Source organism: Mustela nivalis (assembly GCF_964662115.1).
Source record: "Mustela nivalis genome assembly, chromosome: 7".
NCBI classification, from domain to species: Eukaryota; Metazoa; Chordata; class Mammalia; order Carnivora; family Mustelidae; genus Mustela; species Mustela nivalis.
This window is the reverse complement of record NC_139026.1, coordinates 52,855,034-52,877,369: the sequence shown is the minus strand read 5'-3', so window position 1 is coordinate 52,877,369 and position 22,336 is coordinate 52,855,034. Positions and strand designations below refer to the sequence as shown.

Genomic DNA, 22,336 nt, shown 5'->3' with positions numbered 1-22,336 from the left:
AGGATCCTGGGATCGAGCCCCGCATAGGGCTCTCTGCTCAGCAGGGAGCCTGCTTCCTCCTCTCTCTCTCTCTCTCTCTCTCTCTCTGCCTGCCTCTCTGCCTACTTGTGATCTCTATCTGTCAAAATAAATAAATAAAATCTTAAAAAAAAAAAAGATTGTCTTTCTAAACATGATTGTTGTGTCTGAGCACATGTCTAAACTCACGTCTTAAATCATGACTTTTAATTAATTAATTTTCTTATCTCCTATGGCCCTGGAAGGACACTAGTTAGATACTACTCTTGAAACAATCGAAAAAACAGCCTCTTGAATATATATATATATATTTTTTTTTCTGACGGGGATCCCCCATAAAGAAAATAAGAATCTGCAGGCTTGTTATTTCTTATAATTTAGGGAACTTCCTCTTTCTGTACATTTTTTTGTTTTTTTCTATAAGAGGAAATTGTGTTTAGGCAATAGTTTCACTCAATCAGATGCAGTTACTTTCATTTTGAGAAAGACTGCTTAAAATTATTCTGTTTTTCTAAGGTAGAATAACTCTAGTTTGAAGCTGCTTCTAAAGAGACTAATAACATTTTTACATTTAATTTGCAAATTTGAAGAGAAGTTTTGGAAAAGATGACACAAAGCCCCTTGATACTTACCCAGACTGATCACAGGAATCAAGGAACCAATGAAAAAAAACAAGGTAAGGACATTTACATTGTTAAGAATGAAAGTTATTGTTGGAAATTATGACATTATGTTAAAAGCCTTCCAAGGTATGGGACAGGTTTTGTTGTTTGTTTGTTTGTTTCATCAAACAGAAAAATCCTTTTTTGAATTAACATCTCCATAAAATGAAAATTGTGGCAATAAAATTCAGATTTGGAATTGGCTATTTTGTCTTATGAATGGAGATTATCTTAACTGATAGTGGAGGGGGGTTAATCACAGCTTAAAACTGTTCAAGATTTAATTTCATTTTTACTAAGTATTTAATAAAACAAATACTGGAGAAGATGTTAAATTTGCTCCACATACTCATTCAAGGCCCAGAATGAAGACAAAGTATGAAAAATTTGGCCAATATTTCTAATGTCTTAAAAGGTTGTTTATGGACAGTGAGTGGAATCAAAATAAGCCAGAGTTTGGGGATACTTAATAGCAGAAAGATTATCTCCCTATCTTCGTCTTATCTAAAGAATCATTAGTACTCTGATGTCTTAAAGATGTTTCTGTCAACCTCAAGAAGGATAAGAAAAGAAAATGCACTTTAAAATTAAAACTAGAAACTAGACGAGGCGCCTGGGCGGCTCAGTGGGTTAAATCCTCTGCCTTCAGCTCCAGTCATGCAGGGTTCTGGGATGGAGATCCGCATCAGGCTCTCTGCTCAGCCTGGAGCCTGCTTCCCTTCCTCTCTCTCTGCCTGCCTCTCTGCCTGTGATCTCTGTCTGTCAAATAAATAAATAAAATCTTAAAAAAAACCCAAAAAACTAGAAAACAGCTTAGTAGCTTTAGACCTACCAACTAGCAAGTTCAGAATATGTAAGATCCAAATTCTAAATCAAGGAGAAAAATCTTTCAAAGTTATTTCAACAAGGGTCTTAAACAAAATATAGTGAAGAAGAGAGGTTAAAATGCATTAAATACAATGATTGATTTCGGGACTCTGGTGAATTCTAGACACTTGCCATTTAATTCTTTTCAATATATTAGCGCATGCAACAGTTAAAGGTTTTTGTTACTACAGTTCATATTAGAATGCATAGATACTTATTCCTCATTTTTTGACAATTTAATAATTCTGTTAAGGTTAGATCAAAAGGTTTTGGGACAGTGGGATCAAATATTAGATAATAACATGAAAATATCAGAACCAAAGTTTTAAGAATGTTTTCTAGCCACTCATAAAATCAATGTTAATTTCTACCCTAAAGATTGATCAACAATATGAATTTATGTATTTTATGTATAAATAAATGATATATATTACATAAATGTAGTCTTTAATTTACTAAGTAATATTATGTATATGTAAATATTATATGTTGCATATATGGATATATAATTTGAACTTATAAACACCATTGCAATAGTTAATTTAGTGCATGATAAAATTTATTTTTTAATATTTTATTTTATATTCTTTTTTCATATTAGTAATTTGTGATTTTTCCCCATAGCTGTCAGGTAGGGAAAAGTGTATTTTATTTAGTTTTAAATTCATTAGTCACCCTGGGTTTTTCCTCTTATCTCTCCTTGGAGATGATTGTCAATTTTAGTATATGTGCTGCAGAATCGAGCACGGAGATCAGAGCCAGAAACGGAGAGAAATTACTTGAGTCAGCTTTTCTACGGGGAAAGTAATTGGAATCCTTAGCTGTCTAGATTATCACAGGGATGACTTTAGAACCATTTTAGTTACATTATTAATTAAATAGACTTTTATTGAGCTACCCAGGGATGTTATCTGTTTTTACATTCCTTTGTTGAACACATTATGAGGGTTGAGCAACTTCTTTGAAATTCATCTCTCACTACTAAATTCACAGTGGGAAAACAACAGGTTCTGTTCTTTTTGGTTTTTGGATAATTTTGCAGTGTACAAGTGTTGACCGTTGAGTATAGGGGTAAAGAGAAGGAACTTATAAAGTGGAAGCTATTTATATTGAATGTAGAAAAGTAGATTTTAGGTTTAGATTAGATTTAGATTTTAGGTTTAGATTTAGATTAGAAAATGAACATGTCGCATGCTTAAATGTGTACCTGTATATGAGAAATGCAGCAAATGTCCAATTCATTAGTGTCCTGTATCACACTAAATGTCACTCCAAGTCTGCATCTCACTGAGCTGACAGGACACTTAATCTTTGCTGTTTGGTGATATTGTGGGGGAGACGGTTCTTCGGGGTTGTACGACATTTCCTAGCTTTATTGTGCCATCGAAACATTGAGAGAGTCTTAGTCATCTCTTTTCTCTGATTATTTGTGAAAACATACATCCCAACATCAGTTAGCCTTTTGGGTCTAGTCCCACTGTTTCTGTGCTACAGTTATAACAGCCCCACTGTTTCTTCACCCCATCAATGGTAGATGAATCTTTTTGAGTCTGGTGTTGTATATGTACAGGATCTAGCATTCTCAACTGCACCACGGAATTAAATGATCTAATATCTTGTCCACTTTGCTATGGAAAGGACTCTCTGTTTCTGTAATGCAAATGAGCATTTCTCACATTGTCAGGAGGTAGGCATCTTTCTTCTTGTTGATTTTGGAGGCATTTCCTCTTTTTAAAACACCTCCACGATTCTTAGAATCATCCCTTTAATAAGCTTTTTTTTTTTTTTTTTTTTTTTTTTTTTTTTTTTAAAGAAGGGTCATTGATTCTAAGCAGTTTTGGGTTTTCTTTCAACAATCATCCTGGAGGAAAGGATTACAAATAGGCTCACTACCTACTTAAAATAATAAATAGAAATATTACATTTAAAAAATTCCACTTAATATTGCAGTAAATGATCTTCATGTTCCCTCCCCCCCTCACACAATAATTAAAATATGGAAAGATGGGAGAGCTATAACACAAGAAAAAACAATAGCATAAGCTTTCTTTTATTTAATTACTATTATATGCCAGAACTTCTGAAAACATAGCACACATATATTCTCTAATTTAAAAAAAAAAAAGAGAGAGAGATAGGGGAGGGGGCCTGGGGATTCAGCCCTTTAAGTGTCTGACATCCTCCCGTCCTGATCTCAAGGTCCTGGGATGAGCCTTGAGTCAGGCTCCATGTTGAGCAATGAGTCTACCTGAGGTTCTCTCCCTGTCCCTCTTGTCACTTGCATGCTCCCTCTCTCTCAAAATAATTAAATTAAAAAAATATAAAAGAGAGAGAGAATGTTATTTAGTGGATGAAGAGATTAACAGGGTCAAAAGAGGTAAGAAAATAGTTATACACTATAAAATTTCTATCAAGATTTTGACCTGTAATATTTGTAACAATAACGTTCTTTTGTTCACACTGCCAATTCACAGACAAATAGAATGTCATAATGACACATTGACTTAAATGCTTGATGCTATAGAAAAAGGAGGAATGTGCTTGTTTTCTTGATACCTGATATTTGAAGAAAACTAGTAGGGAATTAGAGAAATTAATATGGTGACACTTGAAAAGTGATTAAAACCACACTAGAGGGGCGCCTTGGTGGCTCAGTGGATTAAAGCCTCTGCCTTCGGCTCAGGTCATGATCCCAGCGTCATGGGATTGAGCCCCCGCATCCGGCTCTCTGCTCAGCAGGGAGCCTGTTTCCCTTCCTCTCTCTCTGCCTGCCTCTCTGCCTACTTGAGATCTCTGTCTGTCAAATAAATAAATAAAATCTTTAAAACAACAACATCAACACTAGAAAGAGCATGAACTGAAGCTTGGAACCAAGGCATAAACAAAATCAAAAGGCTGAAAAGACAGGTGTATGTTTTGCTTCTCCTCTTTTTGACTTTTGCTGCGTTGGAGGAAGTGTCATTTCTCTTACATAGGAATACCCCTTCCTTTTGTATTTCAGACCACATCCCCCATAGCCAGTGCAAGAATTCTTCTTAATTTTTCTCTCCCTCTTTTGCCTGTATTGGCAGTCTATACCTTCCATATTAAATCACCTCCAAATGAAGAAAAGAAAAATTATGTGTTAAATGTTTAAAAAAGAACCTCGTGATAACCACTCCTCTCATTTTAACTACCTCTTTGCTTGCTTCAATACATACAGCACAAGTTTCTCTGAAATGCTGATTTTAGTTCCTTATTCCAACAGTGTACCCTTATTCTGTGTGACTGAAGGCACTCTATCAAGGATACCAGTGCCCTCCAAGTGCTCCACTTGATTTTTATATCTCCAGCCCTACCACCCTTGTTTATGAGATCCCCATAATTAGATATAATTAGGGTTATAGCTCCCTAAATGACCTCTTTACTCACTAGTCACAAGGAACTTTTAAAAGCATAAATTTGGCAGTGCCAAACACCCACCTAAAACAATTCAGTGGCTTCCCATTATACTTTGAAGAAAGTCAAGTTCTTTTCCAAAGTTTAATGTTTAGCATCATTTTGTTCCTAACTAGTCAGTATTCCCTGCTACTTTTGACCAAATCAAACTCCTACTTCGCCATGTTCTTTTCCATTCTTTCCTGATTTAAGGCACTTGAACTTGCTCTTCTCTTTGCTTAAAATTCTTTCTCTGGTTTATTTCACATAAATGGCCATTGGTCATGTTTTAGGTCTGGTTTTAATGTCAGTTCCACAGAATTCCACCTCCTGCCCACCATCTTTTCTGGTTATTTGCCTTTATCAATCACCCAGCTTATCGCCTTCCAACTCTTGTTGCAATCTGTAATTTTTAATTTTTTTTTTCAAGTGACTGTGTCTTCTCCACCAAATATAAATACCAGGAGAGCTTTTGTTTATTATTATATTTATGGAAACTAGCACATAGTAGGTGATTAGTAAATATTTGTCAAAGAATGAACAAATAAACATGATGCTGGCTCACAAGTGAAGCACTGTATTTCATGTTTATTATGTAGCTTTGAAATCCCAGATGGTTAGAAGAAACGTACAACTAATGACAGGACTTTTCAGAAATTTGGCAGAAACACGCAGGTTAGACATGACTTCTAATTATATTTATAACATAACTGAAATAACCGTCTGGTGGCTCAAAAACAATGCTAGTTTTCTCTAGCTGCATTCCCTCTCCCTCTTTATGGTACTTTTAAACAATTATTATGAATTTTTATAAGTACGAATGTTTTCATATGTTGTGCATGATAGTGTATATGCTACCATACTTTTGGAAGAATATCTATTCGATATATGCCAATTTATTTATTTTTGAGATTTTTGTCTTGAGAAGATAATTAGACAAATATGCAAGACATTTAAACTATAATTCTAATTATGGTTAACTCAAAAGGGTGGGACAGCCTAAATACCCATTAGAAGAGGACTTATTTTAAATCCATCGTTCAAATTCTTATGTCAAATTATTCTTCTACATGATGTGTAAATTTACCTGTTTCTCTGAATGAACAACCACCTCCAAATTTTAGTGGCTATTGCTTATGGTTCTAAGGTTTAGGGATAAATACAGATTCAATAGGAATGGCTTATGTCTCTTCTGTTACGTGGGGCTCAAAAACAGTGAAAGTAGGAATTACAAAGTCTCTTAAGGCTTGGGCTCTAAAGTTTCAGTGTCACATCTGCCCCAGTCTCCTGGCTAAAGCAAGGCATAAGGCAGTTCATATTCAAGTGTTGGGAATACAGTATATCTCTTGATGGGAGGAGGAACAGGATCATGTGTCAAAAGAGTGGTGGACACAGGGGGTGCCATGATTCACTGGGGGCCATTCTTAACCGTCAACCACATATGAGAAGAACAAATTGTTAACTGAAAACATTAGAATAGAAAATAATGGGTACTTAATGAATGTACTAATGTAAAATCATGTGTATTTGTAGGCAAGGTTATATGTGTGAAAAAAGGATTAGAGAGATATATGGATGGAAGGATGTTAACCCAAGTGATAATGCTGGTAATGTTGAATTAGTAGAAATTTAGATGTCTTTTAAATTTAATATCTTCTGTACATCCACAAAAGAAAAATGTTTATTCAACAAAAGGATAGCTCTTCACCAGGAAAAAGATAGGAATGATAAATGCCCTCAATAAGTTTACTGTCTATCTTAAAGTATCATAAAATTTTACAGTAAGGATGTTTATAATCACATAAAATGACAAAGTTGTTTTATTTCAAAAAAAACTTATGTCTATTTTTTCTCCAAATGGGCACTAATTTTTCTGTTCTGCTGACTTTGTAGACGATGAAATATCAGGCCAGGAAAAAAAGAAAGTAGTGTCTTGTTCAAGTTCCTTTGATCATTTGCAGCAAAAATTTCAATTCCAAATCTTCGGATTGATTATTTATGAACTTTCAAATATGTTATGCTACCTATCCTTTAAAATAAAGTTTTCATTAGTTAAAAAATAGATGATCTTAGAACGATTCAAGGAGTGTTAAGATATGCTGATATTGTACCATAGAAGAAGGATATTGAATGCCTGGGAGTGGCTCCAGATCTTAAGAAATTCTACCCTAAAGAATTATACATATTTGATTCCTTGGACTTTGACAGTAAGGTCAATTGATAACATTAGATTGAATGTAAGGATAAACTGAGACATTTCCCAAAAAAAAGCAAGTTTTTTTTCCCATATAACAAACAGAAATGGTAGGTTTGTGTTATCTGATGAAATAGTGGAATAAATTGCTAAAAGGAGTTTGTTAGTTATGGTTATGAATGAAAATTTAATATTTCTTTTACCTGTTTCTAAAATTAATTTTTTTCAGGTCTTAAGAACAGCTATAAGAAGATTCTCATATGTATTTTGCTTGTAATATCTTTCACTGTCATTAATATTGTAATTACTGGAATAGGTGAGTAAATTACATTTTTTAATTCTTTACTTACTATTTTTTACTTTTCTATGGCCTCTAGTAAATGATCTTTTCTTATTTTTCTCACTCTTTTCCCATTATCCATGATCTATTTAATGGGTATCAATGAATGGATTATTATGAATTACATGACCTATATAAAGCATTGGGAGATGTAAAAATGATTAAGACAAAATCATTCACCTTGATAATGTCATGTTCCACCATCATTCCCATACCAATGGCAATCTCTATTTTGATTTCTGTTGAACAGTTTAGTTTTGCCCATTTAAAAATTTTTCCATAAATAAGATCATACTTATTATCTTAAATAAGATCTTACTTATTCTTTGCATCTTGTTTTTGTTCCACATCATGTTTGTGTGATTCTTCCATGTCATAACAGGTAGCAAAATTTCATTGAGTCATTTTTGAAAGGGGTTGGAAAAATTTTTATGCAAAAAGCCAGATATTAAATAAATTTATCTTGGTTAGCCATACAATTTGTGTTTTAAGTACTCCATTCTGCATTTGTAGTGAAAAAGCAGCCACACATGATATGTAAACAATTGTGCTTCCTGTGTTTCACTGTAGTTGAACATGAAAATTTGAATATTTTCATATGTCACAAAATGTTACTCCTTTTTTAATTGTTTTGAGTTTCTATTATTTATTATTTTATTGATGATTTTAAATTGTAAAAACATTTTGCATTTTACTCTGATGTGGGCCTCCGGCTGTAGTTTACAGATCCTCGCTGTAGAATATCTCATGCTATATATTACTTTATTAATCATTCTACTCATGATGGACATTTGGATAGTGCCACATTTTTACTACTGCAAATTATACTGTTTTGAACATCCTTATGCTTTTAGACTTTTAGTGAATAGTGGGTATCATTTGGGATACACTTACAAGAAAGATTATTAAACCACGCAGTATATAAATGTCAACTTTAGTAAATAATTCCATAGATTGAGGACAACCCAGCCCAAAATTTATGACATATTGATTGTTTAACATACTGGTCAACACTTTGTTGTCAGTTTTACCCATTTCTGCCATTCTGATGAGTGTGTTCTACTACCTTTTGGGGAATTTAATTGACGTTTTCTTGATGACCAACACTGTTAAGCTCCTTGTCGTATTGAACTTAGCTCACTTAGTCACAGTATTTTGTGATGGGTATATTCAAATACTTGCGTTAGCTCTTTGTTTTTTGTTAGATTCATAGGTATTCTTTAATATAATCAATAAAAATGTTTTGCATTTCTATTGTAAATATCTTCTGCTATTTAAATATAAGTATACTAAAAATCTTTCTGAGGTTTACATTTATTTTCTGTAATGTTTTTCAATGAAGGGAAGTTCTTAATTTTTAGATAGTTTGAATTTTTTAAATTTTTTTCTCTATTTTTACTATGTTTTACATTCTTTTTAGGAAATTTGCTGTACTCCACATGCATGAAGATATTACTCTAGAGTTTCCATTGTAGCATTCATTATATTTCTATTAATCTCACATCCAGAACTATAATGCTTTTGAAATTGATTGTTATAAGTGTTTGGGTATAATGTCAAATGTGCTTTTCTCCATTAACAGTCTACTGATCTGAAGCAATTTATTGAAAAGTACATAGTTTACTTTACAGTTCATTCCTGGTTTTGTGCATTCTGAATTTGGAAAAATGTATAATGACATGTATCCTTCATTCTGGTATCCTACAGAGCATCTTCACTGCCCCCCAAATTTTCTATGCCCCACATATTCATCTCTTCTCAAACTCCAGCCACTGGCAATCACTAATCTTTTTACTCTCTCCATTGTTTTGACTTTTCCAGAATGTCATACAGTTAGAATCATATAGTATATAATCTTTTCAGATGGGCTTTTTTCACTTAGTAATATGTATCTAAGGATCTTCTGTGTCTTATGGTTTGAGAGGTTTTATTTTTGTTGTTTGTGCTGAATAATATTCCACTCTCAAATGTATCACAGCTTATTTATCTACGCACTTACTGAAGGCCATCTTGGTTGCTTAAAAACCATGTCTAGGTTTTTGTGTGGACAAAAGTTTTCATCTCCTTTGGGTAAATACCAAAAAGTGCAATTGCTGGATTGTATGGTAAGAGTGTTAAGTTTGGTGGGAAACCTCCAAACTACATTTCAAGGTGCCTTGCCATTTTGCATTCCAACCGGCAATGAATGGGAAGTTTCTGTTGCTCCACATCCTCACCAGCATTTGGTATTGTCAGTGTCCTGGATTTTGGTCTAACAGGTGTGTAGTATCCCGTTGTTGTTTACATTTGCATTTTTCTGATGACATACGATGTGGAGCATATTTTCTTATATTTATTTGCCATCTATATATCTTCTTTGCTGAGGTGTCTGTTCAGGCTTTAGGTTGTTTCTTTTCTCATTGTTGAATTTTAAGTGTTCTTTATATGTTTGGATAATAGTCCTTCATCAGATGAGTCTTTTGTAAGTATTTTCTCCCAGTCTGTGGTTTGTCTTGACATTGTTTTTCACAGAGCAAAAATGTTTAATTTTAATGAAGTGCAAGGAAATCCTGCTCTATGCCTCAGTATGGCTGACCCTGGAGGGGATTACACTAAGTGAAATAAGCCAATCACAAAAACTATAAATACTGTGTGATTCCACTTACATGGAATTACCATGTAATTCCATTTCCTTCCTGTAATTGCCAGGGGCTGAGGGGTGGGGGCTAGGTGCTGCTATTGAATGGATACAGAATTTCAGTTTAGAAAGTTAAAAAACTTCTGGAGATTGGTTGCACAACAATGTAAATAAACACTGCTCAACTGTACTTAGAACTGGGGTTAAGATGGTTAACTTAACATTATGTGCTTTTTGCCACAATTAAAAACTTTTTAATTAAAAAAAAAAAAAGCAGTGCTCACTTTGGCTACACATATACTAAAATTGGAACGATACAGAAAAGATTAGTATGGCCCCTGCACAAGGATGATATGCAAATTAGTGCAATGTTGCACATTTTTGGGCCCTGGGTGGCTCAGTGGGTTAAAGCCTCTGCCTTCAGCTCAGGTCATGATCCCAGGGTCCTGGGATTGAGCCCTGCATCAGGCTCTCTGCTCAGCAGGGATACTTCTTCCCTTCCTCTCTCTCTGCCTGCCTCTCTGCCTACTTGTGATCTCTGTCAAATAAATAAATAAAATATTTTTTAAAAATGTAATGAAGTACAGCCTATCAATTATTGCTTTCATAGGCTGTGACTTTGGCATTGTATCTAAAAAAATCATCACCATAGCCATGGTCATTAAGGTTTGCTCCTATGAAATCTTACAGAATTTTTTTTGGTTTGGGTTTACATTTAGGCCTTTGATATGTTTTGAGTTAATTTTTATGAAGGATGGAAAGTCTGTGTTTAGATTCATTTTTTTTGTATGTGAATGTCTAGTTGTTTTAGCACCATTAGTTGAAAAGACTATCTTAGCTCCATTATATTGTCTTTGCTCCTTTGTTCAAGTTCAGGTGACTACATTTATGTAAATCTATCTTTGATCTTCCTTCTCTATTACATTGGTTTATTTGTCTATTCTTTCATCGATACTACACTGTCTTAGAGATTACTGTAGTTTCATAATAAGTCTTGATGCTGGGTAGTGTTAGTCCCCCAATTTTGTTCTTCTTCCAAATTGAGTTGGTTATTCTTTTCTTTACATTTTGCTTCTCAATATAAATGTTAGAATTACTTTGCTGGTATTCGTAGATAACCTGACTAGATTTTGATTGGGATTTCAACAAATCTATAGCTCAAGTTGGGAAAGAGCTAACATGTCGATAATATCGTGTCTTCCTAATTATGAACATAGAATGTATCTCTAAAAAGTGTTTTCTTCTTTGATTTTGTTCATCAGAATTTTGTACTTTTCCTTGTATAGATAATATAGTATATATTTTATTAGATTTATTTTTTTTAAGATTTTATTTATTTATTTGACAGACAGAGATCCCAAGTAGGCAGAGAGGCAGGCAGAGAGAGGTGGGGGAAAGCAGGCTCCCTCCCGAGCAGAGAGCCCGATGCGGGACCCAATCCCAGGATCCTGAGATCATGACCTGAGCCAAAGGCAGAGGTTTAATCCACTGAGTCACCCAGGTACCCCAATATATTTTATTAGATTTATATGTAAGTATTCAATTTTGGAGGGTTCTAATGTAAGTCATTATTTTATTTTTAATTTCAAATTACACATCTTTATTTCTGATACAAGAGAAAACAATTGACTTTTGCATGTTAACCTGTATTCCCCAAACTTGCCATGATTATTTATTAGTTCAAGGAATTGTTTTTTGGGGTTATTTTTTGTTGTTGTTGTTGTTGTTGTTGTTTTACTTCTTTCAGATTTTCTACAGAAGTGATCATGTCATTTCTGAACAAAGGAATTAGGTTTTGTTTTGTTTTTTTTAGGTTTTTTTTTTTTTTTCAGATTTTCTATAGAATGATCATGTCATCTCTGAACATCTCTCCTTTCCAATACATAGGCCTGTCATTTTCTTATCTTGCATTTTTGCATTACATGGAACTTTCAGTATGATAATAAAATGTAGTGGTGAGAAGGGAAAGCTCATTTCAGTAGGGAAGACTCCAGTTTCTCACCATTAAGTATTATATTATCTGTAGGGTATTTTTGTAAATAGTCTTTTTAAAAATATTTTATTTATTTACTTGACAGAGATCACAAGTAGGCAGATAGGCAGGCAGAGGCGGGGTGGGGTAAGCAGGCTCCCTGCTGAGCAGAGAACCCGGTGTTGGGTTTGATCCCAGGACCCTGGGATCATGACCTGAGCCCAAAGCAGAGGCTTTAACCCACTGAGCCACCCAGGCGCCCCTGTAAATAGTCTTTATCAAGTTGAGGAAGTGCCCCTTCTCTTACTAGATTATTGGGAGTTTGTGTCGCAAGTGTTAGATTTTTGTCAAATGCTTTCATTCATATGATCGTGAATCATGTCACTTTCCTTTTTTAGCCTGTTGATATGATATATGACATTAATTGATTTTCAAATGCTGAACCAGCTTTACATATCTGAGATAAATTCCACTTTGTCAAGGCACATACCTCTTTTTATATATTGTTGGATTGAATTTGTTAATATTTTGTTGAGGATTTTTGTGTCTATGTTCATGAGATATATGTAAGAAAAGTTTCCTTTTCTTAACTTTGTCTGGTTTTGGTATTAGGGTAATGCTTGCCTCATAGATTCAGTTAGGAAGTATTCCATCTACTTCTATCCTCTGAAAAAGATTGTAGAGGACTGGTATAATTTCTTCCTTAAATGTTTGGTAGAATTCACCAGTGAATCCATCCGGGTCTGGTGAACAGAAGTTTTGAGATATTACTAGTTATTCATTCAATTTCTTTAATAGATATAGGCCTATGCATATTGTTTCTTCTCATTTGAGTTTTGCAAGATTGTGTTATTCAAGGAATTGGTCCATTTCATTTAAGTTAGCAAATATTGGGTCATTAAGTTATTCATAGTATTTCTTAACCTACTGAGCCACCCAGGTGCCCCTATTCATAGTATTTCTTTATTATATTTTGATTTCCATTGATCTGTAATGATGTCTTCTCTCTTATTTCTGATATTATTAATCTGCGTCCTTTCTCTCTCTCTCTCTCTCTCTCATTTTAATTTTTTTGGCATAGTTAACCTGGGTAGAAGTTAGCTGATTTTATTTTTCCTCAAAGAAAAACTTTTAATTTTTTTTAATTTTCTTTGTTAATTTCCTACTTTTATTTCATTGATTTTTGTTATATTTCTTATTATTTCTTCTCTGTTTACTTGGGTTTAGTTTTCTTTTATTAGTTTTTTTAAGATGAAAACTTGGATGATTGATTTTAGATCTTTTTCTTTTCTTTTTTTTTTTAATTTTATTTAATCATTTGACAGAGGGAGAGAGAGATCACAAGTAGGCAGAGAGGCAGGGGGGGGGGGGAAGCAGGCTCCCTGCTGATCAGAGAGCCCGGTGCGGGGCTCAATCCCAGGACCCTGATATCAGGACCTGAGCTGAAGGCAGAGGCTTAACCCACTGAGCCACCCAGGTGCCCCAGATCTTTTTCTTTTCTAAAGTATGTTTTCAATACCATATATTTTCCTGTAAGCATTGCTTTTGCTGCATCCCACAAGTTTTGATAAGTTGTGTCCATATTTTTCTTTAGTTCAAAACATTTTAAAATTTCTCTTGAGTTTTCTTCTTTGTTCCATGTGCTATTTAGATCTGTGCTGTTTTATCGACATGGTTTGGGAAATCTTTCAGCCATCTTTCTGTTATTGACTTCTGATTTAATTGCAGTGTGATCTGAAAGCAGAAATTCCATTGTGATTAATGTGATTAACTCCATTGTGTGATCTGAAAGGAAGATTTCCTTTCTTCTAAATTTGTTAATATGTGTTTTACGTTATTAATTTAAATAACTATCAGTCTTCATCTGGAAGTTTATGTAAGCATTCAGATTATCAGCAAATAGAAAAGTTTTTATTTATTCTTTTGAAATCTTTATACCTTTCAGTGTATTGCCTTCTTTTACTGGTTTGAACTTCCAGTACAGGGTTGAAGAAAAATAGTTAGGGTTGCATCACTACCTCATTCTTAAATCCATGAGAAAGTTTTTAAATATTTCTCCATTAAGCATGGTACTTTTAGGGGCACTTGGCTGGCTCAGTCAGTTGAGCAGCCAACTCTTGGTTTCAGCTCAGGTCGTGATCTTGAGTCGTGAGATTGAGCCCCACATCGGGGCTCCACACTCAGCAAGGAGTCTGCTTCTCTTTCTCCCTCCGCCTCTCCCCCTGTTTATGCTCTCTCTCTCTTTCTCTGTATCTCGCTGTCTCAAATAAATAACTAAAATCTTTAAAAAAAAAAAAAAAGAAAAAGGTGTTAAACTACATCAAAATAAAAAGCATCTGCACAGTGAAGAAAATAACAAAACTAAAAGGCAAACTATGGAATGAGACAAGATATTTTGCAAATGACATATTCCATTAAGAGTTAGTATCCAAAATACATAAAGAACTTATAAAACTAAACACCCAAAAGACAAATAATCCAATTTAAAAATGGGCAGAAGACATGAACAGACATTTCTCCAAAGAAGACATACATATAGCCAACACACACATAAATAGGTTCAGTATCACCTATTAAGGGAAGTGTAAATCAAAACTATAATGAGATATGCCCTCACACCTGTCAGAATGGCTAAAACCCACAACACAAGAAACAACAGGTATTGGTGAGGATGTGGAGAGAAAGGAATATTCATGCATTTTTGCTGGAAATGCAAACAATGCAGCCACCCTGGAAAACAGTATGGAGGTTCCTTAAAAATTTAAAAATCAAACTACCTTATGATTCAGCAGTCACACTCCTGGGTATTTACCCAAGGAATATGAAAACATTAATTCAAAGGGGTACATGCACCCTTATGTTTATAGCAGCGTTATTTATAATAACCAAGGTATGGAAGTCACCCACGAGTCCATCAGTAGATGACTGGGTAAAAGAGATGTGATGTATATTTACAGTGAAATATAATTTGGCATGACAAAGAATGAAATCTCACCGTTTGTAATGAGGTGGATGGAGCTAGAAAGTATAATGCTAAGTGAAATAAGTCAGACAGAGATAGACAAATACCATATGATTTCACTCACATGTGGAATTTAAGAAACAAAACAAGCAAAGGGGAAAAATGGTGAGACAAATCAGGAAACAAACGTAATTATAGAGAACAAACTGATGATTTTTTTTTTAAAGATTTTATTTATTTGACAGAGAAACAGCAAGAGAGAGAATACAAGCAATGGGAGAGGGAGAAGCAGGCTTCCCCATGAGCAGGGAGCCCAATGTGCAGCTCAATCCCAGGACCCTGGGATCATGACCTGAGCCGAAGGCAGATGCTTAACAGAGTGAGCCACCCAGGCTCCTCACTAACAAACTGATGATTATCAGAGGGGAGGGAGGTGGGAGATGGGTTAAATAGGTGATGAGGATGAAGGAGGGTACTTGTGATAAGCACAGAGGGGTGTATGGAAGTGGTGAATCACAATATTTATACCTGAAACTAGTATAACAATGTATGATAACTAACTGGAATTAAACTAAAAAAAAAAAAGAAAGAAAGAAAGAAAAAGAAAAGAAAAAGGTGGGGCTCCTGGGTGGCTCAGTCATTAAGCATCTGTTCAGGTCATGATCCCAGGGTTCTGGGTTTGAGCCCCTGACTCTGGCTGCCTGTTCAGTGGGAAGCCTGCTTATCCCTCTCCCACCTCCTTGCTGTGTTCCCTCTCTTGCTCTGTCAAATAAATAAATAAAATCTTTTTTCAGAAAGGAAAAAAAGAAAAAGAAAAGGGTGTTAAAAGCTTTACCTTCTATAGGTACTTGGCATCAGATTTACTATAGGTGATAATTTGTTTTATGGTCATATACCATATATCACCAGCATCCCGTTTATGACTGGTGTTTGAATCAATGCCTTTAAAGTGAATCATGTGGACAATCAATACCATAGCTCATCCTTAAGGTTTTGCTCCTTTAGACCCACTTTTGGTACTCAGAACTGATTCATTCTGGGTGCCTTCAGGAAAACAGACGCTGAAAATGTTACAAGCATAGGACTTTAATATGGTAATTAGGAATGACATGACTGTGGAAGGAGCTGAGGAGTGATGGTCTGAAAGCTGTGTAGCTGGAGGAGAAATAGTCACTAATGATTTTGGCTTAAAGCACTAATGAGTTTGAAGAACCTAAAGATTAAAGTCTAAAAAAGACCTCAAGCTGCCAAGTCTACCAAGAGCAAACTCATTAAAGGCCTGTGAATTCCCTATGCCCTAGGTCTCTAAGAATAAAATTTTCTGCTTTATTTCTACCTTCAAAATCTCATGTGGCTTCTTTTCAGTGACTAACTCAGAGTCATACAATGATGGTGGTACCTAGCTGACAATAAGCAATCAAACACACATATTGTTAATTATATATTCTGTTTTATTCTTTTCATTGTTTCCTTAGAAACTAAAACATGCATTCTAGATTATAACAGCCTAACATAAATTAGTACTTTTTTACCCCCAGATAATGCTAGGATTTTATTATATTTCACTTACGCAAAAGTGGTATAGGTGACTTAACTCAAATAAAAATCATACTGGTAGCCCTATGACGGATGATGGACCACTGGGGTTTGGGTTCAATGGAATATCAGTGTCCTATCAAATTCTGAACTGCTGTCTTTTAACACAACATGAAATTTGTCTTTCAATTTGTTGCATGACAGATATGCAATTCTGGTCATAATCAAAATCTTACATCACAATCTTGTCTTTCGCCATTGATCTCAAAATACAGTGGCATATTATTTCTACTGGCCTTTAATAAATGTGTTTGTCTCATTTCCAGGCTTAGTATGTAAGAATACTCAGGATTCTTGCCCAGATGATTGGATTGGTTTCCAAAAAAAATGTTATTATTTCTCTAAAGAAGAACAAGATTGGAATTCAAGTAGACACAACTGTATCACTCAACATGCTGACCTAACTATGATTGACACTGATGAGGAAATGGTAATTTGATACACAATTCTTATGCAATTTCTTCAGTAAAGGTGTTGGAAATATTCAAATGATATTATGATTTAAAAATTTTTTTCACACATGCCTGTCTATGCCAAAGATTTTTAGAGCTTGCCATGTGAGATACAGTTGCAAAATTTGGTAATGTTTGGTTTGAATAGTGTAAGGCTTATATCAAGGAGTAGACTTGACAGATATTTTTGTATTTTAAGTATAAAGCAAAGAACTTGATATTATTTGGAATCCTTTTAAAAGTCAGTACTGCAGGAAAACAACTGTTTTAGGAAGGATGGGATTCTCCAATCTACCCCCTTTGAGGAAACTTCCTCTGACTTCTCAGTCTTGCTTTGCTCTCTCTGAGGTCCCATCACAGCTTCCATCAGAGCACTCACAACCAGTAAAGAATAGGTATGTAACTGAAAGTCTTCTTAGACTGAATCATGAGCTTCCACTGAACACACACTATGTCTTATTTGAAATTATTGCATTTGCTATACCATAAAGGCAGGTACAAATTAAAAGCTTTTAAAATAAGTATTGATTTACATGGCAAAAATCCTATGAATAAAGGAAATCTCCTAGAACTTTAACAGAGGATTGTGCAACTACATACTTCTGCACTTATGAAATTTGTTCTTTCCCTCAATTATTTATGTGATAAGCGTATGTTTTTGCTTCTGTCTAGTCTCTTTAAAAGTTAAGGGTCAAGATATGGTTTACTCATGTATGGTCTCAAAAAAAAATGAATAAACAAACAAAAAGCAGAATCAGACGTGGAAATACAGAAAACAAACATGGTTGCCAGAGGGAAGGGGGTGGTGGGCAAAATGGGTGAAAGGGAATGAGAGGTACAGATTTCCAGTTATGGAATGAATAAGTCATGGGGGGAAAAAGGCACAGCATAGGGAACAATCAATGATATTGTAATAGCCTTGTATGGTGATAGATAGTGTCTACACTTGTGATGAGTATGCCGTAATGCATAAATTTGTTGAAACACTATGTTGTACACCCGAAACTAATGTAATATTGTACACCAACTATACTCAAATTTTAAAAATTAGGTAAAGGGTCAATATAAGAGGTAAGATAACTTGAATAATTTGCAGTTAAGAAGTATTAAAATGTTAGGCAGCACAACACAGCATTTAAAATGGTTAAAAGAGAATTCTCTTAATTCTGTGGTCAATAAAATATATTTAGGCAATCTGCATGAAGGTTGGTTCAAATTTAAGTGGATGTGAACAGGATGGGGGCATTTATAGACCAGTGCAAGAAAAGAACTATTTTAGTTGCAGCAAAATGTATAGAAATCCAAATAAATTTTTAAAAACTAGGTATGTTAAGAGTAAGACACAGCAAATCAACAAGTAAGATGCAAACTTGAGTTCATAGAAGATCTTCTGTATGTAGTCAGTGGTTTCACTGTTAACTTTTGCAAGACTTTTGCAATGAACATTCTGAGAAATTCTTAAATTGTCCTTTACAGTTTCTCTTGGGGGAAAATGTCTAAATTAGCAGCAAGATGGAAAAATATTGAATGCTAGTAAAATTTTTGAGAGGTAAAGAATTAACATATTTTTAAAATCTTCACTTATAAGACTGTTGTCAGCAAAAGCTGACAAAAATAGTGAATATCATAGAACACAAAGATCAGAGCATACCAAAATAATTAGTTTTGAACTTAAGAGACATTATTAAACATATCAGATAAAAATGATTGTACTCTTTGGATCAAGAAAAGAGACTTTGATCTTACAATCTCCTGATATATTTTGAAGGTAATAGATGCCTATATTTACTGTATAATCTGGGCAAAATTTAAGCAACAAAATGAAGTAAAGCTATCTGTGAAGGAGTGATAAAAATAAAGGACTGTTTATTTAAAATGGTTTAATTAAAATATCGTATTTGTTTACTTAAATTACAAAATGTTTTCCTTAGTTAAAATGAAAGACAGCTTGTTTCATGAAATATTTTTCATACCTATTTCCACCTATGTAAAGTTATCTTGCATCTTTAACAAGAAACCACATGGGTATTCTTTTAGTGAGCAAATAATAATTAACATGTTTCCTAGGAGAGGCTTTAGGAAATGCCCATCCCTGTTCCATGTCACTAAGACCACAACTACTGAAACTCATCCAATTTTCCCAATTATCCAATAACATACATACTGTGATTGTCAATACATTTATCCTTTCTCACCTTTTTTTTTTTTTTTTTTTTGCCTTCAAGCAAGCTCCTTCCTAAGGCTAGAATATGAATTGCCCTTTTCTTCCTTATCCTCTGTTTTCATTATGGAATATCCTATTCTTCCTTTCCAGATACACCTCTTAAAGAACACCTGCTATGCAATTGCCTTATAAAGATTCAGATACTTCTTGTAAACTAAAATTTCACTTTGTATTTATTACAGTGACATTCTTCTCCTTATCCAGGAAGATATTTTCTAACCCTATGTTTACATTAGTTTCTTCACTATAAATGAAACTCTGTGAATTCAGACACAGTGTTTGACTAATCTGTTCTTTTACAAACCCAAAGCTTAGCTCAATGAGTTAATTTTTTTCAAATAAATTTATTAAATTATGCAAAAAAATGGTATATTAAAATGCCGAAGGTTATTGTTAGTGTCACTGTTATAGACAGGAATGGACCATAGTGTTGTAAACTGTATCCTTTATATTTATCATAAAATTGAAACATGGAATGATACAATACTAATTTTGTGGTTTCCCAGCTATTAAGTGGCATAATAGACTCAATGACTTTCTGTATATAACTGTATGGTTAAAAAGGTTCCAAGGCAGCAAGAAATTTCAGCATTGAATGAATAAGGAGAAAAGGAGAAATATGAGGATAAAGTTATATTTTTCTCCTGAAAGATCTCTTTAGAAATAGAAATTTTGGGCTGAAAAATAAAATTTGAGAATTAAATTCTAAAAGAATTGGATATATGAAAGGTGTGTGTGTGTGTGTGTGTGTGTGTGTATGTGCTTGTGTCCATGCAATACTTTTGGGAGAGAATATGAAGTAAAATATAATATTAAAATTAATATACTAATATTTACTGTGAAGTGGAAAAACATTATAATAAATATCCGACGATTAGAAAAGCTATGTAGGAAGTCAGTTGCAACGTTTAGTTTTCCAGGCATTTACAATATTAAAATCCTGGACTTATAGATTTCCATATTGAGTATTTATCAATTTGGAATCAAAAAGTATTTTAAAGAAAACTTACCTCACATTTTTGTTTACAAGTAAGAAAACTAAGGGTCAGAGGGTGAAATGCTTTTTCAAAATCCCATAGCTATTTTTTGGTGAAGTGGGAGTTGAACGTTTGTTGCCTTGCCCTTCAAAACCTGCAAAGCAGGGGGGATGCAATAGGTTGTAGCAAAAACTAAAAAACATACGAAATTTATTTTGTCTCTAAAGGGATTTCTTAAGCGATACAAATGCGCTTCTGATCACTGGATTGGGCTGGAGATGACAGAAAATCAAACAGGACGATGGGTAAAAGGAACCATATTTAACAAACGGTGAGTTTCTTTCTTTGAGGGATTATTTAAATTTAGATAACACAGTCTTCTCCAGAAACTACATTAGCTGCCTTTCTCTAGAGCCCAAGGTTTGGGTGTGTGTTGGAAAAATGAGATAGGGAAAATTGTATCATGTATTACCTCTAAGTTCACCAAAATCTAATCTGAAATAATTCTTGATACTAATGAATTTGAAAGGATGAAAATCAATTAGTTCTAAGATGCGTTAGTTCTAAGAATCAACCAGGGAGGTTGGAAATCAAGATATAAGAAGGAAGATCTTTGCTGGTTATTTTGAAAATATAGACCAGTGATTCATAAACATAGACCAAAAAAAAAAAAATTCCAAGAAACATATGCCTGCTTTTAACCTATATTCTCCAATTTGTATTTATTCTTCAAGCTTCATGCTACCTGTTTGCTGACACCTTTTACAGTTCAAGTTAAACTTCCTGTTCATTTTAACTTGATTTATATCTTCATATCTTCCATTTTGCAAAATTTACTGCACATATGACCTCCACATAACCTCCATAAATGGTGACCGACAGCCATTTAGCCATTTAGTTTATATTAGAATTTCTCAACAGCAACACTACTAACATTTTAAACTGAATAATTCTTTGCTGTAGGGAGGGAGTTCTGTCTTGTGCATTTTAGAATGTTAGCAGAACTTCTTGCTTCTGCCTATTAGAGAGGTCCCCCCTCCACTTATGAAAATCCAGAATGTCTCCAGATGTTGCCAAGTGCCACTTGTGTATGTGTGTATTGGGGGGGTGGAGTAGGGAACACAAAGCAAAAATCACCTTGTGTTGAGAACTATTGGTTCATATAAACTGGTAATTCTGCTGATTACACATAACTCTCTTAATGTCAGTTTAACAGGTATAAATTCTTGGAAGAGAAACTTTTAGGGTCTAATTTTGTACAGGTTATCTTCGCCTTAACAAGAGAGCACTGTACCACAGCACACTTTTCAGGACACTGGAAAGATTTTTCTTTTTTTTAATGGGGTTATTGGGCAAGCGAGAAATCACAGGATTTTTTCATTCTTGGTGTTTAATCCCTTTATCATAGGTTTCCTGTGAGAGGAAGTGAAAAATGTGCTTACTTAGATGATAATGGTGCAGCAACGGCTAGATGCTACACAGAAAGAAAATGGATTTGTAGGCGGAAAATGCATTAAATGACATGGATACCTGATTTTTGTCACCCTTTTCTTCTTTCCCTCTGTATAATTTAATTTTCAACACTTCACTACTTTAATGTTCGAACCTGATAATTCATCTTGATAATTGTCAAAATAACTTACTTTGACTTATTTTTCTTCTTTTCAAGTTGCCTGGATCTTTTTTTTTTTCTATATCAATTTTAGAAAATGCCTGTAATTAATTTTACAGGATCTATAGATCCATTTGGAGAGTGCTATATTTAAAATATTATTTTTTATTAATTTATAATATATATGTTGTATTGTGTTTATCATCTTGTATGATTTACAGTTTTTCTAATAAGTCATGTTATTTATTATGTGTCCCCATTAAATGTATCTGAAATTTATGCTATTCCAACTATGTAATTTTATTATTTTTTAAAATAGTTACTTTTTTTTTAGTTACTTTTTTATATGGAAATGTAATTGTTTACATTATTCTAGAGAACTACAATCTGCTGAAACAGAGGACAGCAGTGTTTTGCAGAGCTAGG

The 22,336-nt window shown here is 34.0% G+C and overlaps 1 protein-coding gene across 1 annotated transcript; it reads left to right on the top strand.

The window, feature by feature from the left end:
- Positions 1-452: 452 nt before the first annotated feature.
- LOC309868466 (C-type lectin domain family 2 member B-like) lies at positions 453-22,189 on the top strand. Its single transcript, XM_082738368.1, has 5 exons — positions 453-694; positions 7,388-7,474; positions 16,912-17,075; positions 20,526-20,629; positions 21,707-22,189. Exons 1-5 carry the CDS (start codon positions 625-627, stop codon positions 21,813-21,815), a joined length of 534 nt encoding a protein of 177 aa, XP_082594494.1. The 5' UTR covers positions 453-624; the 3' UTR covers positions 21,816-22,189.
- Positions 22,190-22,336: the final 147 nt, after the last annotated feature.

Coding starts and splice junctions, on each gene's coding strand:
- LOC309868466 (XM_082738368.1), top strand. CDS start 625: ATGACACAAAGCCCCTTGATACTTACCCAGACTGATCACAGGAATCAA. Junction 695..7,387: donor AACCAATGAAAAAAAACAAG/GTAAGGACATTT, acceptor AATTTTTTTCAG/GTCTTAAGAACAGCTATAAG. Junction 20,630..21,706: donor GGAACCATATTTAACAAACG/GTGAGTTTCTTT, acceptor CCTTTATCATAG/GTTTCCTGTGAGAGGAAGTG.